A 16,579-nucleotide genomic window follows, 5' to 3' on the forward strand; every position below is an offset into this window, starting at 1 on the left:
TTTTTTTTTTTTTTTTTTTTTTTCTAATCGCTGTAGTTTGAGGCTGTGATTATCCGAAGCGTTCACATCGGACCATCGTTTGGAAGCTAGCAAGGATGATGGATGTGCATCCTTTTTTGGACGCCATCCATTATTGACGGGCACCCTGTTCATCGCTCAAATGTTGTTTGACTCTCGCTGCGGTAATTTGTCTGGAAGTCTTCCCATTCTAATGTAACGAGCCCCTCCCCGACTGCGCCTGGTTCGAGGTTATTCGGTTACAGAGTAGCTAAGCATATTGTAAAGGAATTTCAATCGGATGGGAAAATATTTATGAATTGCTTGTCTCATTATGACAACTCAAGCGCGTGTATAGCGATTATTCGGCCAGTGAGATGAAAATCATTCGTACGCGAATTACGCTTTACGCGTCTTCTAATGGGTTATAGACTTTGATGTAAGTCAAGTTACAACAAGGCAGCTTCCATTCCTTCTTGCTTTTAAAAATTATGCACCTGCAATGTAATAAACAGAAAAATGCTGAATTGGTAATTTTAAGATGCGAAGCAAATTTTCTACACTATCATCTACCTATTGAACCAAGTGACTCTTTTAGATCTAAGAGTTTATGTTTGTCTTAGGAGCCACTTGGGATCAAAAATGGCAGTGCAGTTGGATTTAAAAGGGGTGTGTAAAATGGTTAGGAATCGTTCAGAATTATTTTATAGTAGTGTTTTAGTAATTCTTTTTGTTTTGGAAATAATTTTTCATGCAAATAGAATGTAAATTGCGAAAGGAACTTCATTATTCTAAACATATGTGAGCATTCTTTCTTTTTTTTAAATATAACCTTAGCACAGCTTTACTTTAATACGTTAGGAAACATCAAGATATAGCAAAAGGGTACATAACCTTTCTCAGTCATTCATAATGGTCTGGTTCAAGCCTAAAATATTAGCTCATAAAACTATAATATAAAAAAATATTAGCTGATAATATTCTCGGCTTTAACAATATGTAAAACTTGCAAAACTGAGTATCTTTACATTAAAAATTCAAAACAGGATCTTTGTTATTCTTAGCTCTCTCTCTTCCTCTCTCTCTTTCACTCTCTCTTTCTCTCTCTCTCTCTCCTTCTCTCTCTCTCTCTATATATATAGTAGATTATTTATTATATTACATCCTTTGAAAACAATAATTAGGATTCTAGGAATTGAATGACTACATTAGCATATTTAAAATGGAAGTATTAAATTCTAAAATTGAATTATTAAAATGAAATAGTTAAAAGCGAAAATGTAACCAATAAACTAAGTAATTATTGTCAATAACCGGAAATTAGGTGAATTTTCAAGAAGAACAAGCTAACTTCCGATTAATTAACCATACTTAATGGAAGCAAAAGTGTTTCGACTTCTTCTCAAGTAAGAATCAAGACTAAAAATCAGTAAGAAATTTGCGGGTCTGCCAACCTTTAAATGCAATCTTCAAACCTGAATATATTATTCTTACAAAAGCGAGTTAAATTTGAGTTAACTTGATAAAATTGCTCCCCGACACTATCGCCTTTGAAAGAAATTTTCGCTTTGATCATATTAAAGTAATGCAAGCCTGTTAAAACAATTAAACAAAGAAGTACAAGTGTGCAAAAATTTCTCATTAGACCAGAGTTTCTTAAACTGGGGGTAGCAGGACCTGCAGCAGGGGGTCACCAAAAATTTTAGCAGTTTTGATATTTAACTTATTATAATAATTTTTAAACTACAAAATATTTTTTCACGATGTATCTTAAAATAGATAAATATACGACATTACGGACAAAGAAAAAAAGAGAACGTTTCGACGCATTCTTTTTATAATACACTCGTGTCCATAAATTAAGGATAATGCATAATCAGGCAAAGGAAGAGTTAGAAGCAAAACAAATTTGACTTATTTGTAAAGTTTATTTATTAAACAAAAGGTAAAGAGCAAAAAAAGATGCTATATGTTTGATATTATTAAAAAATTAGCGATTTTTTCTCCCTGGAGCAAATTACAAAAAAAAAAAAAACCTATTTACAAAGAACCAATATTACATGGTTGGTATCATTGTTAATACATTGTATGTCTCCCAGACGACGCAATACAGTCCGTACAACGCCTAGGCATGCTGAGTATCAAATTATCGATCTCATCTTGGGGGATATTAACCACTCAAAAAGCAATGCTCTCCAAAGTTCCGGTAGACATGTAGGAGGAGGTTGACGGGCTGCAACTCGTCGGCCAAGCATGTCCCACACGTGCTCTACTGGACTCAAGTCCGGTGAAAATGCTGGCCAGTCCATACGGGTGATATCCTCCGATTGAAGGCATTCGCTTACGATGTTTGCACAGTGAGGACGGGCGTTGTCATCCATAAACACAAATTGTGCGCCCATGGCACCCCGAAACAAACGTACATGCTGTTCCAGAATGACGTCCCGATAGATTTGGCTTGTCATGGTTTCAATTTGAACATGCAGGTCAGTTCTGGAACCCAGAATAATTCCACCCCAAACGAGCACTCCTGCACCACCTTAACGGTGTCGTTCAATGATGTTTTCTTGGTGGTAACGGGTACCTGGAGATCTCCATATGAAAGTCCGGCGAGAATCAGACTGCAAGCTAAACCTGGACACGTCGGAAAACATCACACAAGCCCACTGTTGCGGTGTCCACAATGCACGCTCTCTACTCCAGGCGAACCGCAGGCGGCAGTGAGTTGCTGTAAGTGGAACGCATCTGACAGGTCTACGAGCATATAGACCAATCTGCCCTAAGCGTCTGTGCACGGTCTGCCTTGAAATTGTCATACCAGTGGCTGAAGAGAGCTGACGAGACAGATCTGAGGCTGTGCTCCGCCTGTTTCTTTTGGCAGTAACTGCCAAATACCGGTCCTCATTCGGCGTTGTAACTCTGGGGCGACCTGTGCTGTAACGTCTACTCACATTACCATCATCTTGGAATTCTTGCCAAAGCCTGCAGATGACACTCTTGGCAATTCCAAGTTCGTCTGATACTTCCAGTTGGGTACGCCCACATTCCAGACGGCCGATAATTCTACCACGTAAATAATCATCCAAATGCGTCCTTTGAGTCACAACTATTCGGTTATTGCACTGAAATGCTTATAAAGCGCCTGCGAACAATTTTACTTTTGGAACTTTGGAACTTTGCGGTTATACTGGCTTTCACCAGGAAATTAAAGTCCTGCTCTTGCCAGTTCCTGATGTGATCCCATGTGGGGCCTGACAGAGTAGAAACCTGAAAGAAATTTTCTCTCGTGGAGGTAGAAGTGTGCTGGAGAGAGAAAAAGAGAAAAAGAAGCACTTTGCTCCTGTACTGCTACATCTTGGATGGAATCCGCCAAGCAGGGGCCGGAGAAAGAAACTTCGGATGACCTGTGTAGGATAGCCCGAATACTAACTGTTCATTCGTCGGAGCCAGTCACGTGGGAGGTCACCCTCCCAGAAACTGACCCCGATTGATGCTGCTTGAAAACCAGAAAAACTGGAACTTAGAATTCTGAACTCAAGAGGTGGGCGGCAAATGGGCGGAGGTTTTTGTCTTCAGCCAGGATTTCGTAGATAAGAATGTCCGTGAAATTAGCGGGATTCACATTGATAATATTATTAAAAAAGTTGTTGTTTATTCTGCTGAGGTAGTCCTGAATAGTATCTATTTTCAAGTCGGAGTGGAGAGTCCTATTCCGAACATAGTAAGGAGCTTTTGTGATGATTCTTAGCACCTTATTTTGAAGCACTTGGAGTTTGCTAATTTCGTTTGCTTTGTAGTTTGCCCAGGCTGGGGAAGCATACGTGAGAATGGGTTGGATGACAGTTTCATAAATCCTCTTTTTCAGTCTGAGGGTGAGGTTTTCATTCTTTAGGAGAGGAAAAAGCCTGAAAATGATCCCGTGTGCGCAATTTTACTTCTTTGCCTGTATTCCTTATATATCACTCTCTTACACTCTCGTCATTGTGACGTACCATCGGTGTCATCTGGTTACTTCCTGAAATTTGCATATGATTCTTGAAGATGTGTGTAGTGATTTTACAGGTGATATATTTATTTTAGAGTTCGATTTCCGCGTGACTCCGAATTATCCTTAATTTATGGACATGAGTGTATAAACGTTCATTTTCCTTGCTTTGCCCGTGACGCTGTCGTTTTGTCTGTTTCTTATTTAAAATTTTCACATTGTTCTATGTCTTAAAATTAGAAATTAATGACCTAAAACTGCAATAGTATAATACATACAGTACAAGGGAAAAAATTGACAGTTTCACTCACGTGTGTGTCGGGTTTGCGCAATGCTTATGGAGTCCCACAAAACTTTCGTAAATATTCTGGGATCCTGGGGTTGCGAAAATATCTCAGTGATAAAAAGTTGTCGTGATTGAAAAACGTTCTAAAAAGCCCTGCATTAGACAAAACTGATAAATAATGTTTTCTGATAAGACGGAAATAAAATTTACATAATATACATTTAAGGCCAGAAAATAACTTATGTATTTGCTAGTTGTATATATATATATGCTTGTATGTGTGAAGGTAAAAATATATAAAGCAAATGTCTAATTTTAATTGCAGTAATTCGTATTATTTTTCCTTTTAATTTGGGTACTTCCCCTTTCTGACCTAAAAATAATAACTATTTATAATATATCAATCTAAAAGGCATCATTTCCAAACTAATCCGTTTCATAGCATCTTACATAACGCTGCAATACAGCTTTCCTACAGCCAATCTATTAAATTATATATTTCATTTAAAATTTAATTAACTTTAAATTTGCTTTTTTACGAATAGAGAATGTTTGTTAAATTCAAATATATATGTATATATATAATTTATTTACTAAAGAAATATTGATTATATTATCTCCTAATATAAATTTAGTAGAAGTATCAAAAAAGGGATCCCATCACTTCACGGAACTATATGGCCTAACTTAATTTGCCAGTTTGTCATAACCATTCATACTTAAAAGACGAAACACCTTCGTATTTATTAATTATTGTTCATTGAACGGGAGTTAGAGAAATATTGATTATATTATTTCCTAATATAAATTTAGTAGAAGTATCAAAAAAGGGATCCCATCACTTCACGGAACTATATGGCCTAACTTAATTTGCCACTTTGTCATAACCATTCTTACTTAAAAGACGAAACACCTTCGTATTTATTAATTATTGTTCATTGAACGGGAGTTGGTTTGTTCCCTTTGAAAAGTCAACTAATTTCCGATCAATAGCGATAATTACTTGCTTTTAATTTAATTTCTTTTTGAAAGTTTGAAATTTTGTTCTTCATGATTTCATTCAAGTCCCCGTAAAACATTTTTTATAATTTACATTCAAGTTACTTTAAAACACAATTTTCGGAATTAAACTTCCTACATATGGGTTCACTCTTTTTTGATACTTCTACTAAATTTATATTAGGAGATATTATAATCAATATTTTAGTAAATAAGTTATTGTTATCTTACTTTGCAGCTATTGCGCAAGTATTAGAAAAACTTGTTTTCGAACTAAGTGAAATTAAAATCATACAACATTATATATATATATAATAGTAGTATATATATATATATATACATATACACTATATAAATTTTGAGATACTATTTTATAAATCAGTGAAATATAAAGAATATGAAAGAACAGGAATTCAATCAACTTCAATGCCACTTCGTCAGGAGGAGGAACATCGAAATCAATTGAAATCTCTCTTCATAAAAAAACCCTTGCTTATCTGTATCCAGTATAAGCCGATGAACCAGTTCACTCGAAAATTCTGGTCCTTCCCCGGAATAAAGAATGTCATACAGTAAAACTTGAATTAAATTTAAAAAATAATTATACTTTAAAGTTAATAGAATCAACAGGGTATCTCAAATATATATATATATATAATATGGCTGTTAGTGATGACTTAAGGAGAGAACTCATGTGCCTGTGTATCTGTGGTAGCATTTTGTGCTAAAACCATGGCTAAAAAAAATGTGACTGGTGAAAGACTCAGCCATATCTGACTCTCCTAAAAAATTTCCTTACTAGGATCATACCTAGGGGGACAACGGACGTGCGCTATCACTACTTGTATCCTTCGTCATGCCAAATTGAAAAACGTAGTTAACGTAGTTTAGAGCTTTTCCTCTCTTATCGTCGGTCTTTGGTGCACGTATATAGTAAATTTTGAACGGAAACACTCTGGGAAGAAGGAAAACGATAAAACTGGAAAGCAGGAGATTGAGATAAAGTCAAATTCGAGAGCAGTTTGTCATTTAGAACTCTTATCAGTTTTTGTAAGTCATATCCAGCTTAGAAATATTTTTTAAAGTTTGAGGAAGTTTTTATGAATAATTTCGAAAAGGTATTTTACTACTCCTAGCAGTTAGTTTAAATTCAATTGCTGGGTTGAAGCCTAGCAGAATGGATAATTTCTGAATTCTTTTTAGTAAGAGTATAAGGTATTTCTCCCGCCTTCCTAGCGTGCCTTCGTGGTGTAGTGGTCAGCACACTGAGCCGCTATTTCAGAGGTCCGTGGTCGATTCCCGGCGAAGGCGGTTGCTAATTTTTCATCTCTCCAGCTTCCAAAAATATGCCTAATGTCTCTACAGTGGCGTCCGAACTAAAAGGGTATTGGAAGAGGATTCTCCACATCCAGGATTTGGCAAGTGGGTCCACTAAAATCCCCAGTCGCCCTTTAAAAAGAGGAGTATATAAGGCATTTCTCCAACCTTCTTAGCGTGCCTTCGTGGTGTAGTGGTTCTGCACGCTGGGTGGGTATTCCGCAGGTCCGTGTTTCGATTCCCGGCGAAGGCGGTTGCTAATTTTTCATCTCTGGAGCTTCCAAAAAATTTTAATCTCTCTACAAGAGAACCTGGTTTTATCTATTCTAAAATAACTTCAGAATATCGTTTTTAAAATTTTATTAGGGTCTGAAAAAGGAGGAGAAAGTTCTCTGGTATTGGGATACTGAAGTTCCTCATACGTTAACTAATTACCAGAATTAATGCCTGCTTTCGATTTTTTTTAAAATCGGAATTTGCATTTTTCACATGTGTGGTAATTACACATCTGTAAAATTACTCGACATTGAATAGTTGAAAGAATTATATTGTATAATACTGTGAGGATTTATCTATTGATTTTTAACTAATAATTAATTTTATGTTCAATTACTTTTCTGTCACTTTTTTTTCCACCCACGCTTTTCATGCTAGAATGTAAATGAGATAGCGAATGTTTATTCATATTGAGGTAGAAAGAAGTGCTATTTAAGCGGAGGTTACGCAAGTTAATTTTAGAGCGTGTTCTATAATATACTTCAGGCCACGTTGTACCGTAACTTATCAGAGATTTGATTCTGTGGATTTGAGTGCTTCTAGCCATTTAGCTTGCCTCGCCGATTATCTACAAACCAGAGCCTTTCCTGTTCGTTGCTTTATCCTGTGAGCCGTTAGGCTAACCTGTTACAGTTGATTTAGTTCAACATTACGTATTTAAGTTAAACCAGAAGTGTTGCCTTGTGTAAACCAAAGTTGGGTCATTCTTACTTCTTTCTGTTCAAATAAAAGGGTCTTATACAGTCTTCTTCTGACTTTTGTTTTGTTTCACAAGACTAGAAGCTAATTCAGAAGTCAAGCAACAAATTAAACAAATTGTCTTAATTATAGAAGATAATTATTCTAGAGTCTTTTTAAAGTCGACAGAGGCTGTTCGCACATTTTTTAGGCGATTTTGATAAGCGGTAATAAAACCTCGTTTGCTGCAAAAGAAGTAATTGCAATTGTACTATGTTTTTAAAAGTAAAAATTATCGTCTGTGGCTCGAAAGTTTTGTTTTTATTCAAAATGGCGAATTTAACAAAGCAGTGTTTCGAAGGCTACATTTACGCTCTTTCCGAAGAGAAATATGCATACTTCGTTATCCAAAAACGATGTGAGAGTCATGGTTTTGTGATATCTAAAGCGTCGATAGGTAATATCATCAACAAGAAAGAAAATCAACATCAAATTGGAGCCTCAAGTGGAACAAAAATCCAAACAAGTATCCAAGGAAAAAAACGGACATCTTCGACTATTGCAAAGGTACGTTGTTTAATGTCGAAAGAAAATCCCCGTAGTCAAAGGACAGTTGCAAAATAATTAAAATGCTCGGTGTCCACTGTAAACAAAATGATAAACGTTGATTTAAGTTCTTAAGGAAAGCGAAAAAACGCAATGTGCATCGTCTTCTTCCAAAGCATATCGCTCAACGCAGGACACGCTGCAGAATTCTATATGAGAAACACTTATCCAAAGAAAAATGGAAAACAATTGTCACAATAGATGGAGCATGAGTGTATTTAAATGATTGTAACAAAAAAAAAAAAAAAAAAAAGAGTAATTTATTATCATAAAAGGGGAGAAAAAAATTTAAGTACGTGGTTCAAAGAACCGAAAGAAAGTTTTCCTAAGGGATTCATAATTGTTGCTGCTTTTTCTTATGATGGCAAGCTAAAAATAAAGAGAGTGCAAAAAAATATCAAGATTAACTCCAAATACTATCAGGAACATATTTTATCGCCAATTTTTCTGAATGAAATACCATCGCTTTACCCACAGTGTCATCCATCTGTGAGACTCCATCAGGACAAAGATAGCAGTCACACATCAAAATCCACTGTAAATTTCCTAAAAGAAATGGAACTAAAAACTAGTATCAAGGCCATACCCTTCACTGATATCCCTAGTAAATCTCCCAATGTGTCACCTATGGATTTTTGTGCTTTCGGACTTTTAAAAACTGCATTATATAAACGTTGTCCCAAAACCCTAACAAGACTCTGGAAAGCTGTTCGAGAGGAATGGGATAGAATACCTCTTCTGCCACTTCAAAAGGCATTATTATCCTGGAAATTGCTGTGTCGAAAGATAGTTCAGAGTAAGGGATGTAAAGTAGAACATTTAAAACATAAGAATTTTATGTAATTTAGTTTTGTGAATACAATATACATCGTCTAAAAAATGTGTGAACAGCCTCTGGATATTGTATGCTTTCCAAGAATACAAGACTTTACAATACTATACTACATATCTGATGCTTCCGTAAATGCATTCATTGTTTTGTGTTTGATGATTGTTTTTATGCGCCTAGTATATATTCGCATGGAAAATTTCATGCATATATATGTATACACATCTACGAGCCATACATTAATGGACCTTTCATTCGTAATCAGGTTCAATAATGCACTTTATTTCAAGAATCCCATCTAGCATTTTGTCAGTTCTTGATTATGTTTCAATCACATTTTGATCGCGATTATGTCAACCTCACCACCACATTTTGCTGCTCCATTAATCTTGTCTGGTCACGTAACGTCTGGTGGCGAGATACCTAGATCTGATGAAAAAATGGCGGAAGACAGACAAATGGCACGACTCGAAATGGCAATATTCTCAATCGCTTTCTTTAGTTATTTTCAAATCCATCGGGTGTGAACGGATGGTCGACAAACAGCATAACTGATATCATACAGATGGGCGTTGCTCACCGATATTAATTGCACGAAAAAATTCAAAGCATGTTCTTCTTTCTCCTGGCTAAACTGGTCATAAATAAGCTTAATGAAGAATATCGACAAGTTTTATCAACGAAACGCCTTCTTCCCTTACTTAACATTTTTATCGCGACGTTAGGATTAGTAGTACACACAAAAAAGAGAAGCATTAAGATTGCACTAGTGAATAAGAATATAAGAGTAAAGAAGGGGATAAAAATAAGCAAATAAAACTTATTACACACACAGCTTTGTTTTTGTTTTTCTTTGGAATGAGAGGAAAATATTAAAAAAATATTTGGTTTGTAATATCCACTACGTTTAATGATTTTCTAATCTTCCTAACGATTTTAAATTGCATTAAATTAGGCAATAAAAATAATTTTTTGTTTTATTTGCATTATTTGCTCATTTGTCTTGGTAATTTAATGATACTTAATAAGTCACTGTTTACAGAACATTCGGAGTAATTATAAAATCATTTAAATATAGTCACGCTTGTTTCTCAGTTGTTGTCCACAAATATTAAACAATTAAATGTAAAATAAAATTTACCAAAAAAAAAAAAAAAAAATCTGAAAGTTTTCAGATTTTAAATTACGTCCAAGGGGGCGTTTTTCTTAACATTTTGTGCGTTGCCGTTATTTATTAAATATCGTGTTCTTCGCACTTAAAACCTTAAAATTCAGTTCAACAGGAATATCACAAAATAAGTTTAAAATGAGCATATCTGATAAAATTTTTTTTTCTTACAGTGTTGCCATTGTTCGCTTTGAAATCGTTTAGTTTGTTAATACGTAAAAAATCCGTTAAAGTGTTACAAAATAGGAAATCGATAATAAAACAAATTTCAAATTTCAATTAGGGTTTCCACATGCCCATATTCTGTGAAAGATTACGTTATTCAAATTTTGATGGCTCTAGGTACCGTTGTTTTATCACAATGCGAGAAACAGACATACATTCATGCAGATTCTTCATTATTTAATTTTTTTAACTATAATACAGGGCGATAATATTTGGTGGCGACAATTTGAAAAGTGAAACAACGCTTATCGTGAATCGACGCAAAATGCGAAAACGAAATTAATAATCCTTCTGGGCAAATTGCCCCTTTGGACTAATGATTTGATTTTTTACATGCGTGCTCTCAAATGAAGTCGCAGATAACTCAGATACCATTTTTAGAATTTCCTTACCCGTTCTACTTGGGGTAGTGGTTAGTGACTCTGACTGCCATGCCGAAAGGCCCGGATTCGAATCCCAGAGAAGAAATATACACTCACTTCCAAAAGTTAAGCACGAAGACGTAAAATGCAAAAATATCAACAAATACAAATACAAAAAATTCGGCAGGAATGTAGCATATATATTTATGCATGAAACAAAATCAATAATTATATACAGAAATGAAAACAATATTAAATTTTTGCAAGTTATCAGATAATGACATACTGGAGGCTTAAACAGAATTATGTATAAAGTGGAAATAAACAGCATAAAATGAAAAAAAGGACATTAATAGGGTGTGTGATCCCCCTCATCTGTATACAAAGTTTACACCTTGTGATTATGCTTTCAATTAAGTGGTCAACAACTGCAGAATTAAGCAATCGCCATTCTTCTTGTAGAGCAGTTTCCAGCTCAATAAGAGTGACTGGAGGTGGGAAACGTGAAGATACAGCACGGCCGAGAGCATCCCAAAGATTTTCAATGGGATTAAGGTCGGGCGAATATGCTGGCCACGCCATACGCGCAATCCTTTCACTCCCCAGGTAGTCATCGACAATGTCAGCTCTATGGGGACGTGCGCTATCGTCCATTAAAACAAAAGTAGGGCCAACTGCTGCAGCGTACACTCTCACAATGGGTTCTAGAACTTCATCTCGATACCGGACAGCCGTCAAAGAACCCCGTTTAAAGATGTGCAGGTCGGTGCGGTATCCTAATGAAATCCCTGCCAACACCATAATGCTTCCGCCTCGGAATGCGTGATGTTTTGGGACTGATTGCGTGTTCGTTGTTCACGCCATATCCTTATACGCTTGTCATCTGGCTCTAGAGCAAATCTTGACTCATCAGTAAACATGACATTGCCCCAGTCAGACACATTCCAATTGACATGTTCCCGGCACCACTGTAATCGTGCCCCTCTTGATTGGACGGATAGAGGAGCACAAACTCGAGGTACCCAGGCGTACAGTCCACTCATATGTAATCTTCGGCGTACATTAGCTGCAGATATCGCCTTACCATTGGACCCTGTAACCATAGATGTCACACGTGTGGAGGTCGCTCTGCGATTCTGCTTGGCTACTATAGCAATATATCGATCTTCCGCGGGGATTGTAACCCTTGAGCGACGGGCTACGGGCCTTCGGACAACTGTTTGTGTGGTTTGGAATTGTTTCCATAAATTCAAATTTCAAATTGTTCCGTGAAATTTTAGAATGATGAACGCCGAAGAAAAGAGCAACATCCGTGATCGACTGTTCTGCTTTAATTCGCCCCACGGCACGCCAGCGCTCAGGATCTTCCATTTGTCTTCTGGAAGTCATAGAAACACGTATGTCTTGAAAACAAATTGTACGAAAGTTTTAAACACCTTCTATCAGCAGTTACAATCAACTTCATTAAGCTTTCACAAAGCTGGCTTCTTATAAGACTGCCTTTTTTGCACATTTCTTGAAATGAAAGCGCGATTGGCTTTTACCTAACATATTTGCATACTTCCATCTACCTCTGCAGTGAATTGCATCCTCTTTAATTCTGATTGGCTTCCGAAAATTAGCAGTTTCCTCTCCGTGCTTAACTTTTGGAAGTGAGTGTATTTTTGTAAATGTATAGTGTCTGTGTGGCATGCGGGCGTTCTAAATATGCGGAGAGTCGAAAGTGCTGGCAGTGATGGCAAAGTGATGGCAGGGGAAGAGGGGTGGGAGACACTCGAACCCGTCCCTTCGGGGTGCTCGCTTTCAAAACTTCGGCCATAACTGAGCTAAAGTTGAGCTATGGTGCTCAAGGCTCGTGCCAACGTCGGGCGTATTCGATTCCTTGCTACAATCAATGTCGTGGGCTTGTGCTAGCAATTGTGAGTCAAGTGAGATTTGTAACAACATTTGAATTAACCAGTTATTTATAATTTCAGCCTTTATTAAACTTCGGACTCGTCTCCCTGGGGTGCTCTCCCTCAAAACTGTGGGCGGAACTGAGATAAATTTGGGCTGTCACCTATATGGCGCCTTCGACAGGCACATTTGACTCCTTGCCACGATGAATATAGTGCGCTCGTGCTCCCCATTGTCAGACAAGTGAGAGTGGTAGTGGTAACAACAACAGAATTTGCTTAGGAGAACGAGATGACAAGATATAGAGGACCGATAAATAAAGGTCTCTTATTGTGCGGCATAATATACTGTATCAAAGAATGGTAGAAATAAGGATAATTAATTTTGCTATCACTAAAAGCACACCAGTATCCAAACACTTGTAGCATCATTTCGTTTTAAGGCCCTTTTTTTTGATAAGTAAGAATTCTAAGAGGAGATGAACTGCGGTAATACATTACTGATAAAAACAAACAAGGCGAATGCTAGAAGTTAGATAGAATATAATTATTAAAAGGAAAAATACGTGCAAAAATTAAGTTAAATACTGTCTGACAACAGACAGCAGAACTTCCTGTCAACTTATTTATGACCAGCTAGTTGGGCGTTTAAACTCAGGGTGTGAGAAAACCTGTAAATTTGGAACATACTTAAATTTCCGCAACGAGTGTTACCATTTCGCCTAACTCACAATTGAAAAATATTCGAAATAACGTTTCGAAACTTATGGGTAAGCAAAAATTCTTACCTGTAATTATCCCGGGAGGGCTCCTTGTTTGAAAATAGATTCAGATCTTCTTATTGAGTTTCACATCTTGAAGTCAACTCTGTTCCCAGGTGCATCTTCGTTCTTTAATTTTATAAATGTTATTAATTGAGTGAGAAGTCAAATATAAGGAAATTAAATAAACTCATCCTTAATTAAGAATTTATTAATACGACATATTGCTCTCTAAAAATACTTGTGGAAGTAAGGAATAGAAAGCTTAAACATAACAATATTCCTTCGAATAATGTCAAAACCAAAAATGACCTAATTTCTGTTGCCAAAAGTCAAAAGTTGTTCAGTGGATTGTGGGCGGTGTCAGACAAAGTAAACCATGGGATTTGAGACAATGTCCTTTTCCAAATGCGGAAACATGCAGGAATACACTAATATTTTGTTTGATTTGCTAATATTTTGGCTTTGTTACCGACTGTCGTCACTTAGCTTATATTTCGAACCACAGATTTTGAACCAATGGGTATGAGATTAGTATGGGCATCGGTCATGTATCTAAAATCTATAAAGAAGTACTGATGAAATTTAGTAAAACTGTGTGACAAGCTTTTTATTTGCACTGTACCTTTTCATGTATTTATCACGTGTGGTTATTTTTAGTTTAGGCCAGGGTTTCTTAAACTGTAGGTCGCGACCCCCTAAGGGTGTCACCAAAAATTTTAACTGTTTTTATATTTTTTATTAAAATAATTTTACAATTACCAAATATTTTTACACAATATCTGAAAATAGATAAAGATAAGAGAATACAGACAAAGAAAAAAACGAAAACTTTTTCACATTGTTCTATGTCTTAAAATTAGAAAATAAAGTTAATGACCTAAAACTGTAATAGTATTTTACAATACAAGTGAAAACGTAGACAGTTTCACTCACGCGTGTGTCGCATTTGAGCAATACTTATGGGGTCCCACAACATTTTTGTAAATATTATGCGATCCTGGGGGTAGCGAAAAAATCTTAGTGATAAAAAGGGGTCGCGACTGAAAAAAGTTTAAGAAACCCGTGTTTAGGTAATACAAAAGAACAATTCCTTACATCTTTCATTTTTGTCATACATAATCAGAATTCTTATGTATTTATTTAAGTTTTTTAACAAAAAATTTTAATATCCAATTGATTTTTCGTTGCAGGCGGAAAGACACAAGAGCAAACAACAAAAGTGGGACAGGCAGCAGATTGTGGAACTGTATCCTCCAGTGGAGTACCAGCTGAAGAAGATTCTAGGCAGCAGAAGTCATCGAAAGAAACTTCAACCACCGTATCCATCAGCAAAACTGCGAAATGTCGTTTCACTGAAGTTGCTCGGTGTATGCTGGAAATAATTGAAGACTTGCAAATGAAGAAATTGCAACCAGATGCTGGAAAAGAAGGAGCAGATTCATCGACTGAAACTCAAAAACTCGAATCTTCATGTTCGGACGATAAAATACCAGACTCTAGTGCCAGTGCAGATCCAAAATCTAGCACTGAGTGCTATACAACAGCAGCGGAATACCATGTTTATGAGGAAATCGCTTATGATTTCTTAACAAATGGTACTGTACCTCTGCCTCCAAAGCGGCAAGAGATGCCACCACCTTTGCCAGCTCGACCCACTATTATATTCTCCAAATCGGAGCAACAAGTCGCTCAACAAGTGCGCTGTCGTGTGCCATCTCCACCATCTAGAAAAGGACGCTGTCCTTTACGCAGGAATCTGCAACAAACCTCTGACAGTTCTTCTGAAGAAGTCAGAAATAGACCAAAGCAGAGGGGAAACTTATATTGTCTTTTCGCTGATCGTGCAGAACGTAGAAATATCTCCAGATCTTTGGAAAGAGAGTGGCGAGTGACTGGAAATTCGGACAATCAAGATGATGATTATGGCTTTAAGAAAGAGTTTCCATCTATTTGATCGAAACTAAAATATAGAACCTGACACAGGAGTGAACAAAATGCGGGTATGATTTAAGAAAAAAATATCATCAACAGAAACAATTTTTAATCATTTCCGGTGTCCTTACTGCCACATTTCACTTCTGGACGCTGTACATACTTCATGAGGACATCTCTTCCACTTACAGGCGTGTCATAAATTACCAGAATAGTACAAAGGACTTACTGATCGGATTAAAAAATGAAAATTATTTGCATTCCGCTGTACTATAAATATTATATATGGTATATGAAATGAAAGCGATCTCTGAAAGATACTTGAAAATATTAACCACCAATTTATTACCTTTCTTATTACCAATTAGAAATGTTTTATCTATTTGTGAGAAAGAAATTATTCATTTCTTTTTTATCTTTAAACAAACTAATGGAGAAATTCTAAAATTTGATTACTTTTTTATCATATCTTGAGAATGTAAAAGTGCATTGTTTTTTAGAAAAAATTGTGAAATATTTATACTAAGCTAAAATTTTGAGTGGAAGAAAAACATATTTTTGTAAAAGTTTCCAGCTATATGGCTATTAAAATACCAAGTGATTATGTTGAAATATATGATCATATCAATCCTAATTGCATATGTTCAAAAATATTTATATTTAAATAGATGTATTTTAAAAGAGCAAATTCAGTTAATTGAAATTATAAGCAAACAGTTATCAGAAGATTGAGTTAGATATTTATTTACTTTTAAACAGTTACTTGTACATTATTGCCAAATACTTCCATATATTTGTTCTCTTGCATGAATTTAAATTACCATTATTCTTATGTTCTGTAGCCATATAAAAATGAATATAATACCTCTTCGCTTTTGAATAGATAGCTTAAGTGTATTTGTTATAAAGTAAAAGACAAATTTTCCATGAATTTGTTGATAAATTATTATTTGTAGGACTGTAAGATTTTAGTAGCTTACAAGAAAATTAAAGATATTAAAAATGTATTTTAGTAAGCAAATGATTTTAGTTACATTTCTTGTTTTCAAATATCACAAGAGACAAATTTCCAGGGTGTGGAATCTATACTATTAAAATATGTACGCATGTGTTTGTTTGTTTGTTACATCGTCGCCTCCGGAACGGCGGGGAGTTGAGTTTTGAGAGAGGTACCTCTTTGATTCCAAAAATTCGTGGGAAGCCATTTCGGCGATTCCCATATTCGTACTGCTTTAATTAGCCGACATATTAATAAAATCT

General features: G+C 35.8%; 1 protein-coding gene across 1 annotated transcript in view; it reads left to right on the forward strand.

Moving 5' to 3' along the window:
* The window catches only part of LOC118191417 (uncharacterized), a 148,550-nt gene extending 132,212 nt beyond the window's left edge, over positions 1-16,338 (forward strand). The window contains exon 3 of the mRNA XM_035362214.2: positions 14,578-16,338. Within this exon, the coding sequence (XP_035218105.1) occupies positions 14,578-15,341 (764 nt within the window). The 3' untranslated portion in view covers positions 15,342-16,338. The remainder of the gene's footprint in view (positions 1-14,577) is intronic.
* The last annotated feature ends 241 nt before the right edge of the window (positions 16,339-16,579 follow it).

This window comes from Stegodyphus dumicola, chromosome 12 (assembly GCF_044657685.1).
Source record: "Stegodyphus dumicola isolate Sdum_Otavi_A_Nest chromosome 12, ASM4465768v1".
Taxonomy (NCBI): Eukaryota; Metazoa; Arthropoda; class Arachnida; order Araneae; family Eresidae; genus Stegodyphus; species Stegodyphus dumicola.